Source organism: Zonotrichia leucophrys, chromosome 12 (assembly GCF_028769735.1).
Source record: "Zonotrichia leucophrys gambelii isolate GWCS_2022_RI chromosome 12, RI_Zleu_2.0, whole genome shotgun sequence".
Classification (NCBI taxonomy): domain Eukaryota; kingdom Metazoa; phylum Chordata; class Aves; order Passeriformes; family Passerellidae; genus Zonotrichia; species Zonotrichia leucophrys.
Genome location: NC_088182.1, coordinates 14,997,088 through 15,014,700, shown reverse-complemented (window position 1 = coordinate 15,014,700; position 17,613 = coordinate 14,997,088). Strand labels below are relative to the sequence as shown.

The following is a 17,613-nucleotide window of genomic DNA, read 5'->3' as shown; positions in this document are numbered from 1 at the left end:
GATTAATCTCCACCCCAGACCCACTTTTTTCCCAAATGAAAACTGTCATCTTTCTGATACTTCCTTAAAGGCTTTCCCTGGCTCAAATTTACTGCAGCCATAACAGAGCTTGCAGTCTGTGAAAGCCATTTAAGCTCCATTTCAAAAGCGCCCCTGTAATCCTCCGTATCACTCAGGTCCCCGATTTAGGTACCGTTATTTGACATGTATCCTGTCTAACCTAGAAACTCCCCATTCCATGGGTTCCTATTCATCTTAGTGACTGAAACCAGGTCTGAGCTCCCAAGTTTGCATCTTGCATGCTGACCGTGCAGCTGCAGGGCATCTCCTGCGTTTGTTACCTTGACCATGATCAATTCTCTCTTAAACTTTTTAGCTGGTTCATTTCACCCGTTAATGAAAGACAGACTTCGAGGACTGGGGGTTACATGCTCAGTGATAGCAAAACATTTTATTTTTTGGTTTTCCTGCAGCCAGTGTTACGACTGCACACGCTCAGCCACGGGAGAGCTCCAGGAGGAGCTCTGAGGATTTTTTAACCAATTCTCCACCCCATCCAAAGGGACGGGACAGCTCTGCGGAGCTGCTGCGCCCTGCCACGGCTCATGACAGGTGGCGTGTTGTAGCACAACTGTGGCCGTCCTTGGCCCGGGCTCGGCACAGGGATGTCCCGGAGCAGCACACCGAGCCCACGCTTCACACGGGCCGGGGCGGGGACAGCGCTGTCCCGGGGCCGCGGCGAGGCCCGCCCCGCTGCCTCAGCCGCGCTGCCCGCTCTCAACATGGCCGCCGCGCCCGCTTCCAAAATGGCCGCCGCGGCGCCGCGCCCGCGCCGGGCAGCTGCGCGCCGGGCGCTGCATGGCCGCGGCCGCCCCGGGCATCTCTATGGCAGCGGGCGCTGCCCGGGCCCGGCGGCGGGAGGATGCCCCTGGCTGCCTACTGCTTCCTGCGGGCCGTGGGCAAGGGCAGCTACGGGGAGGTGAGCCTGGCGCGGCACCGCCAGGACCGCAAGCAGGTAGCGAGGGGCTGGGCCGCGGGACAGGGGCACGGCTCGGCCTGAGCGCGGCTGGGCTGGGCTGGGCGGGGGTCCCGCAGCATCTGGTTCGGCTGTGACCCGCGCCCAGCTCTGGCTCGGCTGTGGCTGCTGGTCCTGACCCACCCTGGGTACGACCAGGGACGTGGCATCGTGTCGGGGTGCAGGTGGGGCTGGTGTCAGACTGGGGCTGTGACAATCACCAGGTGTCAGGGTTTTTTTGTGACCATTATCTGGTGTCTGAGTGGAGCTGTGACCATCACCAGGTGTCAGGGTGTTTTTGTGACCATTATCTGGTGTCTGAGTGGAGCTGTGACCATCACCAGGTGTTGGGGTAGGGCTGCAGCCACCCGAGCTGCTGTTTCTGTTATCTTCCTTTGTCTAAAAGAACTTTTATTAAAGCTGTGGAGAAGACTCTTCCCGGGAAGGTTTTGGTTGTGTCAGAGTAGAAGCACAAGCATTTTTGTTGGAGAACTGGAATAATCTGTCTAGTCTGGCCAAAGCAGAGGTGTTCGATAGGGAATGCGAGAGGGCAGAGGAATGGGGACGGAGAACATTCAGAGAGCAGTGCCACAGGAACTGCTGTGTGAGTTTATGGCCGGGCTTTTACTGGAGATGCTGGAGGAGGATTGTGCCCAGCAGGGAGCAGAGGTGTGTCCTTCCCGGACAAGGGCACTTGTTCCCTGCCTGGAATCCCGAGGTGAATCCCTGTGACCCTTGGGTAGCAGTGAGGAAAGGACTTGTTCCCTCCAGGCCATCACCACGTGCACAGTCCAATGTCCTCAAAGAGATCCTAACCCCACCTCACCCCAAAAGTAAACAGTGCATGGAGGTCACTTTCACTCGGATACAGGTCCTTGGATTTCATTGTGGTGCTGCTGATCATTAAAACTAGCCTTTCTTCCTGTTTGTAGTTGCATGATAAATATTTGGAGTGCTTTACTGTGTTTTATCTTTTGCCAATTTTTACAAACTTTCTTCTCTAGAATGATGATCAGGATTTTTTGATGGAGTTTTGTCACAGTGCCACATTTTCTGTGAAAGAAATTGTGTCTTATTTAACCATATTTGCTATTAACTGAATGCTGGATTTTTGTGGAGAAGGCCAAGTAGCTTTAAGTGTTTAAAACAAACCTAATTGGAATTCATACACAATTTGGTATCAAATAAGGTGGAAGAGCATTGCAATAGACTTCAGCAGAGAATCTTGCCGGGAAAACATGCTCATTAAACTAAATATAATCAATGCCAAGTTTAAAGTAAGGCTAATATATATTCCTTTTGCATTTTGGTGTATATTTTCTAAAAGCTGCTGATATAAGCTTAAACGATTTCCATGCCCAAAGTTGTAGTTGACTTGTCACACAGACCACAGTATTTGCAGCATTTCTGTTTTATTTTGAAGTTAAGTGATGCTGTACACAATTACACACTCCTGGAAGCTTTGCAGCATCACAGGTTCTATCTGAAACACAAAGTCATGATGTGCTGTGGGTTTCCTGGGTAATTGGTTCCCTTGGTATAGAGGGCCATCTCCTCAGCACTAATTAAATGTGCTGGGCTAATTAATAGATGCAGCCTGGAGAGCAGACACTGAAGCATCTCTGAGGATGCTAAAATTCAGCAAGTAAAAATATTTAAAAGTTTTGATTTACAATCTCTCTGATAAGAGCAGGTTCAAGTGTAACCATGACATGATTGTTCTGTGGAAAGCTGATGCCCTGAAGTGGTGTCCTACAAAATTTTCATCAGGATTAGGGCCAGGTCAGACCTAAATATTGGTGTTGTGGGTGATGAAAGTGTTCTATGGATTTTATTGTCTCATCTTCAACTTCATTAATGTTTTTGCTGAAACCTGAAATTCCTCAGAATTACATAAAATGTAGCACATATTAAGGAAGTAGATGACAACTTTTGTATGTAGCTTTGAGAAATTCTTGACCCATCTTAATGAAGAATAAAAGAAATTTAGGAATGAGCATAAGACATTTTGTCTGTTTCAGATGACTTTTATCTTTTGTTTGCACATGACTGCATACTTTATATATATTTAAGTTTACTATTGATGTGGCCTTTTTGAGAGTAACTGTGGTGCACAAACAGGTACTTCAGGCTTAAAAGATGAGTGACAGACACACATTTAAAGTGAGAGTGGGGAGAAAAAGAGAAATGTGAACATTAGTTAGAAGAAAGCAAAACACCACAAAATTCCTGAGCAGAGTTGTATTGAGGTGGATGAATGGAACACACCTGTTCCATTTTTATGGTGAAAAGGTAGAAGAGAAGAAATTCTGGATAACTTTCATCCAAACTGCAGCCTCTATGTAGATGAATCAGTGGATATTTCAAATACTGCATTTCCTTTAGGTCTGGGGAGCTCCCCAGGGCTTCTGCAGAGTCACTTTCATCTCTTACCATACACTTTGCCTTGTCTTTTACAGTATGTCATCAAAAAGTTAAACCTCAGAAGTGCTTCCAGCCGCGAGAGGAGAGCAGCAGAGCAGGAGGCCCAGCTGCTGTCCCAGCTGAGACACCCCAACATTGTCACCTACAGAGAGTCCTGGCAGGGGGACGATGGCCACCTCTACATTGTCATGGGCTTCTGCGAGGGAGGAGACCTCTACCACAAGCTCAAGGAGCAGAAGGGAAAACTCCTGCCTGAGAATCGGGTGGTGGAGTGGTTTGTGCAGATTGCCATGGCACTGCAGGTACAATGAAGTGGAATTTTGTCACTGCCAGATAGAAGCTTAATTTGACTTTTTTTGTATTTAAAAATTCCAGCTAAGCTGCTGCCTTTGGATTCCTGTTTGGCTGGGTTAGCACCTAATTATAATGGTTATTAGTACATTAAAAATGGATCATTGCAGTCAAATCAACTATTTTAAGTAAGAAATTGCTGACATATTTTATGTAGCACAATAGACAGGGGTGTTTGCAACTGTTGTCTGATATGCTTCTCTGGTTTGAAAGTTTACATTAAATTTACAAAATGGAGTTTTTGGGGGAAAAAACTAACCATATTCTTTCAGAAGCATTTTGTGTTCAGTCTTATTATTGCTGTTTTTAGTGGTAAATTTAGCTACCAATGCATCATTTCTATTAAGCCTTATGCTACTCTTTTAAATTTGCAATTGGAGGTTAGCAAACTTTAAAGGCAATTGTTACAGCAATAAAGACCAGATATAGATGTTAACACTAAAGAATAAGAAATTGGACAGAAAATTCTATCTTAAAGTTTGCTGTCATGATCAAAAATAGACTAATTATGGGTACTGCTTTTTGTTTATTATGACTAATTTTCTTCCCTATTTACACAAAGCTCACATAATTTCCCCTGAAATTTTTTGGACTAAGATTGTCAAGAAATGAAAACAGCAGAAAGTGAGTTACAGTCTTAACTTTACATTTTTATTTTTCCTTTTCTGCTGATTTATAAAGGCCACACAGGGAGATTTGGTTCAAGCAGTGCCAAGTTTTGGGCCCCTGCCTGTATCAGTCACTTTTAATGTTACTTCACCACTATTGTCTTAGCAGGTCACTCCTGACCTTGAGAGGAATTCCTGTGTTTCTTCTGCTTTTGTGTTTTCTTCCTTTGACTTGTATAATGAGATTTTACAGTTAAAAGTTGATTAACCTTATTTATATGATTTTTTTCCTCATAGTATTTACATGAAAAGCACATTCTGCACAGAGATCTTAAAACTCAGAATATTTTCCTGACACGAACAAATATAATCAAAGTGGGAGACCTGGGAATAGCCAGGGTGTTGGAAAACCAGTATGACATGGCCAGCACTCTCATAGGCACCCCGTACTACATGAGCCCTGAACTCTTCTCTAACAAACCCTACAACTACAAGGTACAGTATAACAATGTCATTTCTATTTTCTTAGGAGCCTCATTACTTTGTTTGTCTGAAATCATTACCTGTGTATTTTGGTTTCTTATTGCTTCCAAGTCTTTTTCATCTTCCCAAATACCAAACAAAAAAATGGGAGAGAGATTTGTAGGAATGTTTAGTTCTTGAACTGTGTTTAGGAATTCAGAGCACATGTTAAGTTATCCCAACCAAGGTGTTCAGCAGGCTGCCTGTACCTCTCACAGCTGGAGAGACAGAGAATGGGAACAGAAATATCAGCCTGTGTTAGAGATGCACTTTCTGAATTTATTATATACCAGACAGGAAGATTTACACTCAAAAGCTCTATTAGAAATAACAGCAGCATTAAAAAAAAAAAAAAGGAAATTTTAATGAGAGGAATAAGCTGTGTTATTGTGAATTTAAAATACAACAGAACATAGCAAACAAGTTCAGCACTTGCTGTAAACACACCATAAATATGAGTGTCTGTAGTGAGCAAGAACTGAGGGGAAACTTCTTCCAATGAAAAACCAAGATTTTTCATTTACAGTTAGGATGGATATTTTACTAAAAAAGGAAACAAGCAACATTTCCCATGGCTAATTTCTACACTTCCTTTTGGAAAAAATTGGGGATATTTTTAAGGAAATAGTTGACTTGATCAACATTAAAAATAGAAGAGTGAGACTGAAGCCAGAAGTTTGCAATGGAATTTGGGCTTAATTAACTTAGTGCCACTAAAAGCCTCTTTGAAAGCAGGTAACTAGGTCCAAAGATAAAACTTGTACAATTACTAAGAAGTTCCCAAACATTTTCTCTTCCCCTTTTTTCAGTCTGATGTCTGGGCCTTGGGCTGCTGTGTTTATGAGATGGCCACACTGAAACACGCCTTCAATGCCAAGGACATGAACTCCTTGGCTTATCGAATCATTGAAGGGAAGGTAAAATCTCCTAAAATTTTATAGGTGCTTGGGTTTCCTATCTAGAAATTGAGATGATCTTTTCTAATCAGAAATATTGCATGGAGTTAAAAAAACTTGCATGTAATGTACACCATCATATGTAAGACTGTTGTTTTGTGGTGGTGGATGATGTGATACCAGATCAAGGGAGTTATTCCTTTGTAGGTATGGCTAAAGTTTCTTGTTACCTCTTAAGTTAATGAATATACTGAGTAATTTTCAAAGTTCTGAGATTACTTTATTAATTTGCTTCTGGTTTTGCATAAACATTCCATAAAAATTAAATTACTGTGTGATGGCATTTTCCTGTTATGTAAGATTAGCTTATTTAAGTGTCCTCTTGCTTTGGCATACAATGAAGTGAATGTGGATTTATTTTATAGAAATTTTTAAGCCTATTTACAGAACTTTTACTGGTCATATTAATAAAATTAGGAGCAGTTCTTATCCACACACTTGGAATTTCAATATTTTGTTTACCATTAGGCAATTGGGTAACTTGCAGCATTTGAACAATAAGTCTGTTTTTTATACATATTTTTTTATGTATCTGACCATAATGATCACACATAAATGTTCTAGAAGTAGCCCCTGTTGATGAGTATATTAAATAATATCAGGCTTCCCTTTCCTTTCACAGCTGCCACCCATGCCAAAGGATTACAGCCCACAGCTGGTAGCAATAATACAAACTATGCTCAGTAAAAAACCTGAGGAGAGACCAAGTGTGAAAAGCATCCTGAGACAACCATACATCAAACAGCAGATTGCTTTGTTTTTGGAAGCCACAAAGGCGTAAGACATTTTCACATGAGTGATTCTGTGCAAAATATTCATGCTGCTGTTGTCTGTTTTTTACAGCTTTCCCTGGGTTTTGTAGGAGGATAAAGTAAGTTTTGTTATGGGCAGCTACAAAGCATATGAACATCAGTTTCTTTGAATTCTTTGAGAAATATGAGGGAATTAGAGTGGAAAATATTTTTTTCTGTAAATGCAGAATAAAACTCTGTAGTGCTTAAAAATATAGAATTGGTAGAAAGCACACACCTTTCCATGTGATTCTTGAGGCCATTTATCATCTGGGTGTTGAAAAACCAAGTTCCTTTTGATATACACTGATATAATTATTTTTCTTTGTCAGGTTTAGTCAGTTATTTTACAGCTTCCAGATAGAACTGACCTTGGTGCTCTGCAGAAAGGTGTATATTGCTGGCAGAATCTGAATTGGGTTTTTATGATCCTTTTCTGGAATTGAAAATGAGATTGTTGTGCACAGTCTATTGAAAAATCCCAGTATCTGATACTCTTTGTATGAAAACTCTTTAGTGGAGTGGATTTTTTTTTTTAATTAGTATAATCAAAAGAAATATTTTAAAACCTTGTTGATAGTTAATGAATGAGTAACTTTCATTTTCTTCACAGGAAAGCTGCTAGGAATCATAAGAAAACAGTGGATTCTAAACCTAAAGACCCTTGTTCTGTCATCTCAGCAAAGAATGAATCTCACAGCAGGAATGTTCCACACCAAAACCACTCCTCTGAGCAAGCCAGAAAATACAAAGTTGTAAGATATGGGGGGTTTTTACCTTAAAAAAAGCCAACAAAACCCAAATCCTTCTTGCTTTTTCTAGATAAAAGCCTCAGTTTTATAACAAGTGCCTTGAGCATCCCTGAGAACATTAGATCTGAATCCCAGCAATGTGTAAAATTCATATTAGGGAAGGAAATGCTTTTAGATAAGAGTGGAAGTAATTAAACACCTGTGGATCAGTGAAGCTAATTGCAGGACCTGTAAGATGTCAACTAAACAACACCTGGTTTTATGTGAATTACTCTTGGAAGTATTTGGGGTCAAATAATTTTTCAATATCTCATGACAAGTGGTAATAGTTTTTTCCAGTCAAAAACATATTTAAAAACTATTTATAGTCACAACCAAAATTCTTTATTGTTGAAATTCTTTCCAGTGGTTACAACAAACCTTTTGTAATGGTTAATCTTGTGCATGCTTTTTGTTTTCTGTAAAAAGTCTTCTGTTCTGGGTTTGAGCTTTCAGTGTTGAAATCCTGAATATATGTGGTGGAGCACATCCTAAAAACTCTTGGTGCTTTTTCCTCCCTTAGGGAAGAGCCAAGTGAGTACAACTTTGCTTTCATGGTCCTGGTGGAAAGTAGGTGTATTCTCTGTGTATAAACCAGTACCTGAAATTGGCCATTTGCAAATCTGTATCTCTTTAAAAATGCAGATTTTGACTTTTTTGAGGCTCCTAATTTGTTATTGATCATAATTTCCTTTAAGTTTATGTGCCCTGGTATGTTCTTGATTTTCTTTAGTGCTTAGAGAATTCTTTCATATGTGTGTAAAATGCAAAAGATGACTTTTCTGTTTTTCTTCTAATCCTAGGATGAAGAAGATTGCATCAGCAAATGTAAAGCCAGCAAATTTTATCCCTCAGAGAAACCAGCTGTTGAGTTGGAAAGAAAACCAAGCAAAAATGATCTGACCAGCCTGAGAGACTCCATAGCTACAGTCAGTGGAGTGAACATTGATGTCCCCCTGTCTGAAAGGATGAAGCATGGCAGTGACAAGGGTGGCAGTGAGAGTATTCCAGAGAATAATAAAGCAAAGCATTTACATGGTCCAGGCCATTCTAAGATAACATCTAATAACCCACCAATTAAGGAAAATGGACAGCAGCAAAGAGCAAGACAGGCTTTTAAAGCTGAAAGTGTTGAATCAAAGCCATCTTCTGTTGATTCTGTAGAAGATGAGGATGACACTTTGAAACTCCTGCAGCCTGTATCAAAAGACCAAAAGCAAACTGACCTGGTAATGCATTTATGCTTATTTGAAGTAGATTTAACCAGTGGCCAGCTCTTACAATTTAGAGAGCTGCTGCACGTTTTTCTGTCAAAGTAGGATGTTGCTGATGCAATTATTGAGATTCTTAAGTTGTTAGGAGCCTTGGGGTCAGATTTGCAAAGGCAATATGGTAAAGTAGTTTTGGGATTGTATCTATCTAGATGATTGGAATTCTGTTTTTACAGGGAAAAAATTTGCATTCCCAGCTGTGAACAGAGAGAGTAAGAATAGTTTTGTAACTTTTGTTCTATGTTGTAAATAGGCCTGAATAATTTTGATTTGGATCAGGGGGCTAATTGGTGGTGATTGTCTTTTCATTGCATTTTGGTCTACCATGAGATTTTTAATGAGAAATCATTTGTTGTAGAGCTTGGATTCCACTGAAAAGCTGCTGGCACCCTTTGTTCCTGTTATAATTCAAGTAAGTGACCTTCTTTGAAGGTTTAGTAGCTAAAGATGCTGGTACAGCAGGTATTTTATCTCTCAAATAAGAATTTATTGTGCTTGTACCTGTGCTATGTTAAGGTGGTTGCAATCCAAATAGTAAAGGGGCCTGTTTTGATTATTTTTTAAGTGTGTATGTGTAAATCTGGAAGTGACAGGTCTGCATTTTTTAAAAAATGCTTTTACTTATTAGGATGATGTCAGTCATGGAGCTTCAGGAGATGCTCAGGGAAAAATGACCTTGCACAAGCAGCCTCACAGCTCTGTCAGTGAACCCTCTCTCCCATGGCAGCAGCAGCAGAAGAGAGAGCTTGCTGAAGGCTGCTCAGAGAAGGTGCAGATACTTGAAAAATACTTCTCCTCTCTCCTTTAAGACTCCTGTGTTTTTCCTCTTTAAACGTGGGACCTATTTTCTAAAAAAGGGTGGGTGTTTTAATGCTGTTCTTGTTTCATGTGTGTCTGTATGACTTCAGATCACTGAAGGTGACTGTTAGAAGCAGCCTGAGTAAATCTTTGAAAATCCCCAGTACCTTTCAGGGATGAGGTGGGTGTGCCAGATGGGCTGTGCCTTTACTGGGTTGCAATGTTTCCTAGGAAATTCCATCAGGACTTCTGACTACAAGTCAGTACCTTTGTGGATAAGGCTACTTGTGGTGGGTAGTGGCTTAGTAGTGCTTTAGAACAGATGTGTAATGGCTGCCCTGAGCTTCTGAGTGCAAACTGTAGGAGGAAAATCTTGGCCTGCAGACAGGATAGAGCTCCTGTCAGTTCCTCCACCCTGAGCAGGGAGATTTCTTTGGGGAAAGGCACAAGGCTATGGAAGAGGGTGATTGGTCATTGATAACCTGGTTTTCTCTTTGGGTTTTGCTGTTTGAGGGTGGGGACAGTTGTTGCAAAGGCATTGGCTGAAAAATAGTCTGGGAGGAGGGGGATAAGATGTAGGGATGGAAAGAAGGGAAACAGATGCAAGCAGAGATGGGGAAAGGGAAGGATCAAGCCAATAGGATTCAAAATTCTGACATCCAGCTTTACCATGCAAGAATGTCTTCTAGATTGCAGGGTACTTAAACTTTCAATAAAAAAAAAAATTCTTGCTCACTTTTCTGTCAAGTTCAGAGCAGTTTCTCCTCGGCCTCTACCTGTTCCTTCTGATGTGACCCCAAAGACAGCCCAGAGGGGTGCAGAGCACCCTGAGCCTGCAGAGAGTGCCAAACCCAGCCAAGCAGCCATTCCAAAGGTTAGTGATGAAAACTGTCTGGCTTTTGTCTCAATCCTTCTGAGCAGTTTGTTCTCTGTGTGTGCACAGTGAGTAAAGAAATGTTGGGTAGGTTCCTGCCTCTTGGAAGCCCTGCTCAGTGTGGGATGAGCCTTGCTGAGCCTAGGAGGTCAGAAGCCCCTTTACTAGAGTTCAGATTGGTCTCATTGAAGACAATTCTGTAATAAATAATTAAGCATTAAATAATAGCTCCCACTCTCTGAACCCTTGAAAAGGATTTTTTGCTTAATAGGTGATTAGGAAACAAAAGCCATGGTGGTGATTGCAAATTAAGATCAAATTAACTTCCTTTGAAGGAGCGGCCCTTGTCAGCAAGAGAACGGAGGAGGCTGAAACAGTCTCGGGAGATGCTTCCCTCTGGTAATTTTTATGTTTATATGTGAACAGTTTATGTTATTTTAAATAACTTTTTCCTGAAGAAATTATAACTTCTTGTCTGTTCTTCACTGCCATCTTCAGAACAGTGCACTAAGGGGCTAGTTCTGTGTTAATTAAAAAGTTCTGTTAACATGTCTGTATTTTTTTGCTTTTTAGTTATGTCAGTTGTGTTCTGTGTTGACAATTTGTCTTTGAAATGTACATAAAATGTAGAATATTCACTTTCAAACAGAAGTTTCAATGTTTTCTATTAGCAAAATACCTACCTCTCTGCCTGCCTTCTGCTAGGTGATAGATTTTTTTTCTTGCATGAGCATGAAACTAATTCAGAATACACACAGCTTAGTTGTAAATATTGTCAAAATGTCATCCATCCAGGGGTTCCAGTGAGACAGTCATCAAATGGTGCAGCAGTTGAAGCAAAGTCACATGTGGAAAATTGTGTTAAAGTTCCTCAGTCCTCTTTAGATCCCAGTATTTCTCAGGTAAACTTTGTCAAAAGTATTTGAACAGTAATACATGCCATATTGCTGAATTACTTTCAGAATTATTAGAATTCTTGTTATTTATTCCCTCCTCCCTTAGAGAAAGAGAGAAGCCCATTGCCTGTCTGATGATGAGCTAAGCTCTTCCACAAGCTCTACAGACAAGTCTGATGGTGATTCCAAGGAGAAGTAAGGATTCTGTTTAATACTGTGCAAGAATTTTCACTGCTGTACTGGACTTTGACTTGGAGTGGAAATAAAAGGGCTTTCACACTTTAGCTGTGCATAGTGAGTGATTGAAGAAGTATGTGATGCATAGAGGAAAACAGCCACACTGATTATTGTCTCTCTGTAACTCTACACTTCCCATGCTGAACTTTCTGGGCCATGGGATTGTGTATGATGGTTTTGTGAACTGCAGCTTCCCAGAAAACAATCTTCCAGCACCAAAGGGCATCTGCTGTCAGGATGCATTAAAAGCACAAGTTAAAAGGTGCCAATGTGAATCCTTTCCATTGTAAACGAGGCTGAATTTATCTCTGATTTTTGTCAGTGTAAGCAGCTTTCAAAGGATGCAATTTGCTGCATTACCAGAGTCAGCAGTAGCCAGTAGGATTGTGGGGTTTTTGCTGGGCTCTGAGCCTTTGTTAAATGAAATAGTACAGATGTTGCTATTGATAAAACTGCACCACAACTAGGAATTTAACATGGAATACTTATTAGGACCTGAATATACTCATTGAAAGCTCTGGAATGCGGGTGGAAGTTGCATTATGATGATGACTGAATTATTTATTCCTTCTCTCCTAGGAAAAGTATGAATGAAATGAATGACTTGGTGCAGCTGATGACATGGACACTGAAAATGGACTCCAAGGAGAACTCTGAGTGCAGTGTAACCTCGACCCCAGCCCCAGAGTTTAAACTTCATAGAAAGTATCGAGATACTTTGATTTTGCATGGAAAATCACCTGATGAATCAGAGGAATTAAAAATGGAAGAGATTCCTTCAGGTCTGTTTCTCTGGGATTCTGTGGTAATACTTAGAGTTGTCCCATATTCTTCTGCAGAATATGAAAATTGTCTGTACTGAAAGTAATTACTACTGCACTGATTTTTTTAAATTGTATTTTATTTTTAATAGATATGTCATTGGTCCCTTTCAAGATTAGGAGAATGGTTGAAATCCTGAGATCTGATGTGGTGCAAGGATTGGGAGTGAAACTTCTTGAGAAAGTGTACAGAATCATGGAAGAAGATGATGAAGTGAAAAGAGAGGTGAATGTCTTCCATGATAAAATAGTTTAATTTCTTTATAAACCTAGATAATTGAGCAGGCTGTTTATCCTATTGAGATAGGGTAAACCTTGATTCCAGAAGATCTTTATGTAGTCATGGGTGGGCAAGGACCTAAGTATATTGTAATTTTCATGCTTAAGTTTGATTCTAGATGTAGACTACATTCAACTCCCAACTTCCTCAGAAACCATCAGAGCTTTAGAATTGTGGGAAGGTGTGAGGCATGCAAATAATTTTATTCTGTTAATAATTTTATGCTGTTTCTCCAGTAATAATTTCTTCTGTCTCTCAAATGTTTGCCTTCACATTACTTTCCTTATGCTCCTTATGTCCAAAATAAGAAATAATTTAACATCAATCCCAAATAGAGGTGAACAAGGAATACCTTCAGCTCCTTTGATTCAAAACTTGGTTACACTTACCTAGACAGTATTTGATTTGTAACCTGTGAAGATCTTACATTTTAAATTTTTGGGTGGGATTTGAAAGTCTCTTGCTTTTAGACAGCAATAGTGTTCATTTTTCTTCTCTCTCATCCACATTGCCAAGCTTCACATGCTTCTTTGAGCTGACTGCTTTGGTATTTCTCTGTTAATATTTAGGTAGCATCTGCTTTTTTTCAGTGCCAGTAAATGTGGGTTTATTTCTGTGTTAACAGCTGCAGTTGCGGGAGCACATGGGAGACAAGTACGTCAGTTACAGTGCGAAGGCTCGGCACCTCAAATTCCTTGAAGAAAATGTGAAGCTCTGACCAGAATCCTTTCCTTGGACAAAAGAACTGTTTTCTAGCTCCTTTGATAGACTGGACCAGCCTACAAAGCACATTCATCCACTGATCTCCTTTGCTGGAATAAGGAGGTGAACTTGCAGGAAATGTTATGAGTTCATAGTAATATTTTTCATGTTAAAATGTGAACCAGGCTATCACTTCCTCAGAAGAGAAACTTCTGAGTTGCTCTTTAGTTTAGTTTAGTTTTTACTCTCTTAGAAAGTTGCTTCCCATAGGGGTCGATACCAAGTTTTGTATGCTAAGGAGTGTCAAAAAAGATTATGTTCTGGTTTGAATTTGTCATAGCAAAAGGTTTTTGGTATGGTCTCATACTAAATACAGTAACAAAATCTCTGCCAAGGCTCTGATGTGATAAACTCTAATCTATTACATCAGATAGTTGTGAAAATTTAGCATGAAGAAACAATTACTAATTTTTGTGGAACTCAAGGTCCTCAGGTAGTGTAAATTGCCAAGTCCAAGTGCTGAAGGGGGCAGCTGTACTGCTTGTAAGGAGAGACTTTGCTCTTGTGTTTTGTTGCTGAGGCAGTCACCAAGGTGGGGAAAGCATTTGGTATCTGGATAAAGTAAGTCTGAAAATGTTTGAAAGGAATGCAGCCATGGTTACCATGGTTCCAGTTGGAGAAATCCCTTTGCCTTACAAATACTAATTCCTTTTAGGAATGTAAGTGCCCAAGAGCAGAATCTCTTAGGGAAAAGATAAAACACTTATTTCTTTTTGTTTGAATCCAGAGTGTCTCACTACAGCCCCCAGGCATTGTTGTGTACCATACCTGCAGGAAAAGCACATGTTTTTTAAATAATAAAGAAGTCAAATGGAATTGGATTTGTAAAATAAAATTATAAACCTGTCTCTTTTCCTGCCTGTAGCTGAAATACTGTAACCTCCAGCAGCTGTGAGGGAGCTTACTGACGAGAGCCATTCCTATGGATCCTGCTCACACACTACAAGCTCAAGTTACAATGTTTCAAGAGCAATTCTTACTTGTTCTTCCCAGGGAAATTTATTTTAAACAAAAACTGGCTCTCTGTATCCTCCAATCCTGGAACAGTTATTTTCAGAACTGTGGGGTATATACCTTTTCACAGTATTTATTACAACCTGGCACTACTGACAACTTGCTTTACACACAGTTAGAAACATTACAGTAGAAGTTCAGCTGTTTATTAATCTTTTAGGCTATGGCAACAGCTTAACTAGAATTCATTTTATTCACTGTGTTCCTTTTTCGTGAAATACTCAAGATGTGACCTCCAGTAGCCTTCTGAAGTTAATCCCCCCCATAGTTTTGTTCCCAGAGCCTCCCCTGAACCTCCAGCCCCAATTTCCAGCCTTCGTGCTCCCTGCAGAGCTTGGTTGTACCCATGGATGGATACAAAGCACTAAGAAAAAACCCAAACACTAAGCCAAGAAGTATTTCTCAATGAAAATTAATTTAACAAAACTTAACAAAGTAACAGCCTGGACACCATCATTTTTAGGTTTTGGAATGTCTCTTTGGTTTCCTGTCTGCTGCCTTCTTCTCTTCCGTGCCCGACTCCTGGACCGGCAGCCACTTGAGGGGATTGCGGCGGTACATGGGCCACGGGGGCAGCGTCAGCTGAGGGCAGAGGAGGCAGTCACAACAGGGACACGGGGTGCTCAGGGGCTGCTCTGTACAGCTCCTGACGAAAATCTTCATCTCTAACTCATTATCTATTAGTCCTTAAAAAACTCTTGCAGTTTCATGTACATTTACAGTTTACATTGCAAAGTCACGCTTAAGTATGTGACTAAAGCACCCCAGGTTGTTGCAAGGAGAAGGACAGCACCCACCCTGAGGTAAAAAGGACTCCTGAGGTGACACCAGCATTCCCAGCAGCTCCCACGTGCACTGAGACCCTCCCCTCTTGTGGCATCACAGGTAAGTAAGGAGCAGATGGATGATGATGATGCCAGAGAATTACAGGGGCTTTTCAAAACAGTGGAGTGTGTGGGTGTCCTGAGTAGTGATTGGTCAAATTGTGCTGTATCTGAGCTCTTGAGAGGTGTAAGAACCACAAGTAAAACCAGATTGGTTTTACTGTTATTTACTATTTTACTATTGGGAGTGCCCCAATAGGAATGGGACACCTCTCATGTATAGTTAAGTAATTACTCCTGAAATTCCATATTGTCTCCTCAGGCAGCAGGGGACAGCTGCAAAATTATCATGCCAAGCTGCTACTGCACAGAAAGCCTCCCTATCCTTTCTGTTACTAATGCTGTCAGCTGGACTTAACTCTGACTTTTAATTGAAATGAAAAATGAACTCAAAAGTGGTGTTAAATTGCAAAAATTCTGCTAGCATTTAAAAAAAAGCACTTAATGGGCTGCAAAGCATTTTATGCAGATCAAAGGAAGCACAATATTTATAAATCTGAATTGCATAGCATACATTAGTCTGACAGCCCCTCAATTTAGCAATTATTCCTGATTAAACAGTGCATGTGTTTTTTGGTTTGGGGAAAAATATTCTTACCAAACATGATAAAGCAAATCCAGCCATAACTATGTAGACAGTCCATCCAAACTGTTCAGTGATGTATCCATAGATGAAACCAATTACCTGGAAAAACAAACATTAAAAAAATTCAAACTTTAAATAAAGAAAGACTTTTCCCATGATATGATTAAGAGGCAGGGGGTAGATTTAGGTAGGAAAATACAGGTTTTTCAAAAGCATGTACATCTTTCAAACCTTTTTAAAAGTGCAGGCCAACAATGAAAGTAAAAGATGGGAAGCAGAAAGTTTTAATCCATGACAGCCCCTCTTTGTTTAAAGTTTTTAGTGACCCCAAACAATAAGAAAAATATTTATAAGATCAGAAAATAAAAATAGTCCTTCATGTTCTCACCCACAGGCCTACTATACTTACTGCAGAGACAAGAATGATTCCTTGAAAAATCTGTTCTGCTAATTTTTGGCCCTTGTAGTCCTGTGGAAAGAGACACTTCTTAGTCAGTCATTCAAAACACAGACCTGCCCACTTAACTCTTTCAGGTTAGATCCTACAGTCTACCTGACCATGGGTTCTCAGCGTTTTTGTTCAACTTTCAAACCAGATTGCAATTATTTTTCTTACAGTGGCTGAAAACACCTCCTCTGCAGGCTTGGCCACATCACCTAGAAACAGAAGCAAGCACTGTCTGATCAGGGTAAGTAATGCAAGTTCAAAATACCATTGTAGTCACCTTAACATCACTAAGTAAAGCTGTATCACCACAGAAGAGGGCATGGTGTGAGTGGCACCTGTGTCCTGGAGAAGGCTGACAGATAAATGTCACCAGGGTGGGTGCCAACAGGATGGTGCCAACCTCTCTTCAGTGGTGCCCAGCACCAAGATGAGGAGCAATGGTCAGAAACTAAAACACACCAAGTTCTACCTCAACAGAAGGAAGAATTTTATGTTGAGGATGGCAGAGCACTGGGACAGGCTGCCTAGAGAGGTCATGGAGACATTCCAAATCCACCTGGATTCATTCCTGCTCCAGCTGACCCTGCCTTGGAGGGTTGGACTGGATGATCTCCAGTGGTTCCTTCCAAACCCAATTAATCTATGTTTGCATGATGTTAGAAAACTCTGGGAGCACACGCTGCCTTCTGTCCTGCAGCAGAGGCAGGAAAGCACAGAGGGGCTTCCCTTACACAGCTTCCTTTTACAGCGTGACAGTCCCAACTCGCAGGTCAAAACCCGGAATTACAGGGATTCATCCTGCATCCCTTTGGCCGTGCCTCGTACACGGGTGTCGTGCAGGGGACACTGAAACCCGCACCGGCCGTGTCACCGTGCGTGCAGGGACACTGAAACCCGCGCCGGCCGTGTCACCGTGCGTGCAGGGACACTGAAACCCGCGCCGGCCGTGTCACCGTGCGTGCAGGGACACTGAAACCCGCACCGGCCGTGTCACCGTGAGTGCAGGGACACTGAAACCCGCACCGGCCGTGTCGCCGCAGTGCCCCGGTGCCGAGGCCCGAGCGGGCCCTACCATCTGCGTGGGGATGGAGCGGAACACGCTCAGCATGGCGGCGGCGCTTCTCCGGCTTCTTCCCGTTCCTCTTGGCAGCCGTCTCGGCGCTCCCGAGTAGGGCCCTGCTGTTGGCGGGGCGCGGCGCGGCCTCTCCGCTGCTACCGGCGATGGTCGCGGCGGAGCGGAAGACGGCTGCTGAGCTGGCCGGAAACACGCCCCGTCCGCCCCGC

At 41.6% G+C, this 17,613-nt stretch overlaps 2 protein-coding genes across 2 annotated transcripts; one reads left to right on the top strand and one right to left on the bottom strand.

Moving 5' to 3' along the window:
• Positions 1-827: 827 nt before the first annotated feature.
• On the top strand, positions 828-14,243 carry NEK4 (NIMA related kinase 4). The gene is made up of 16 exons (XM_064724462.1): positions 828-1,015; positions 3,475-3,741; positions 4,696-4,893; positions 5,730-5,837; positions 6,499-6,653; positions 7,281-7,422; positions 8,262-8,687; positions 9,088-9,141; positions 9,358-9,498; positions 10,276-10,401; positions 10,737-10,800; positions 11,197-11,303; positions 11,404-11,492; positions 12,114-12,316; positions 12,448-12,581; positions 13,261-14,243. The coding sequence occupies exons 1-16, from the start codon at positions 923-925 to the stop codon at positions 13,351-13,353; spliced, it is 2,400 nt and encodes a 799-aa protein (XP_064580532.1). The 5' UTR covers positions 828-922; the 3' UTR covers positions 13,354-14,243.
• A 564-nt stretch (positions 14,244-14,807) lies between these two features.
• SPCS1 (signal peptidase complex subunit 1) lies at positions 14,808-17,611 on the bottom strand. The gene is made up of 4 exons (XM_064724464.1): positions 17,402-17,611; positions 16,291-16,350; positions 15,894-15,980; positions 14,808-14,993 (listed from the first exon to the last, which is right to left on the bottom strand). Exons 1-4 carry the CDS (start codon positions 17,435-17,437, stop codon positions 14,871-14,873), a joined length of 306 nt encoding a protein of 101 aa, XP_064580534.1. The 5' UTR covers positions 17,438-17,611; the 3' UTR covers positions 14,808-14,870.
• Positions 17,612-17,613: the final 2 nt, after the last annotated feature.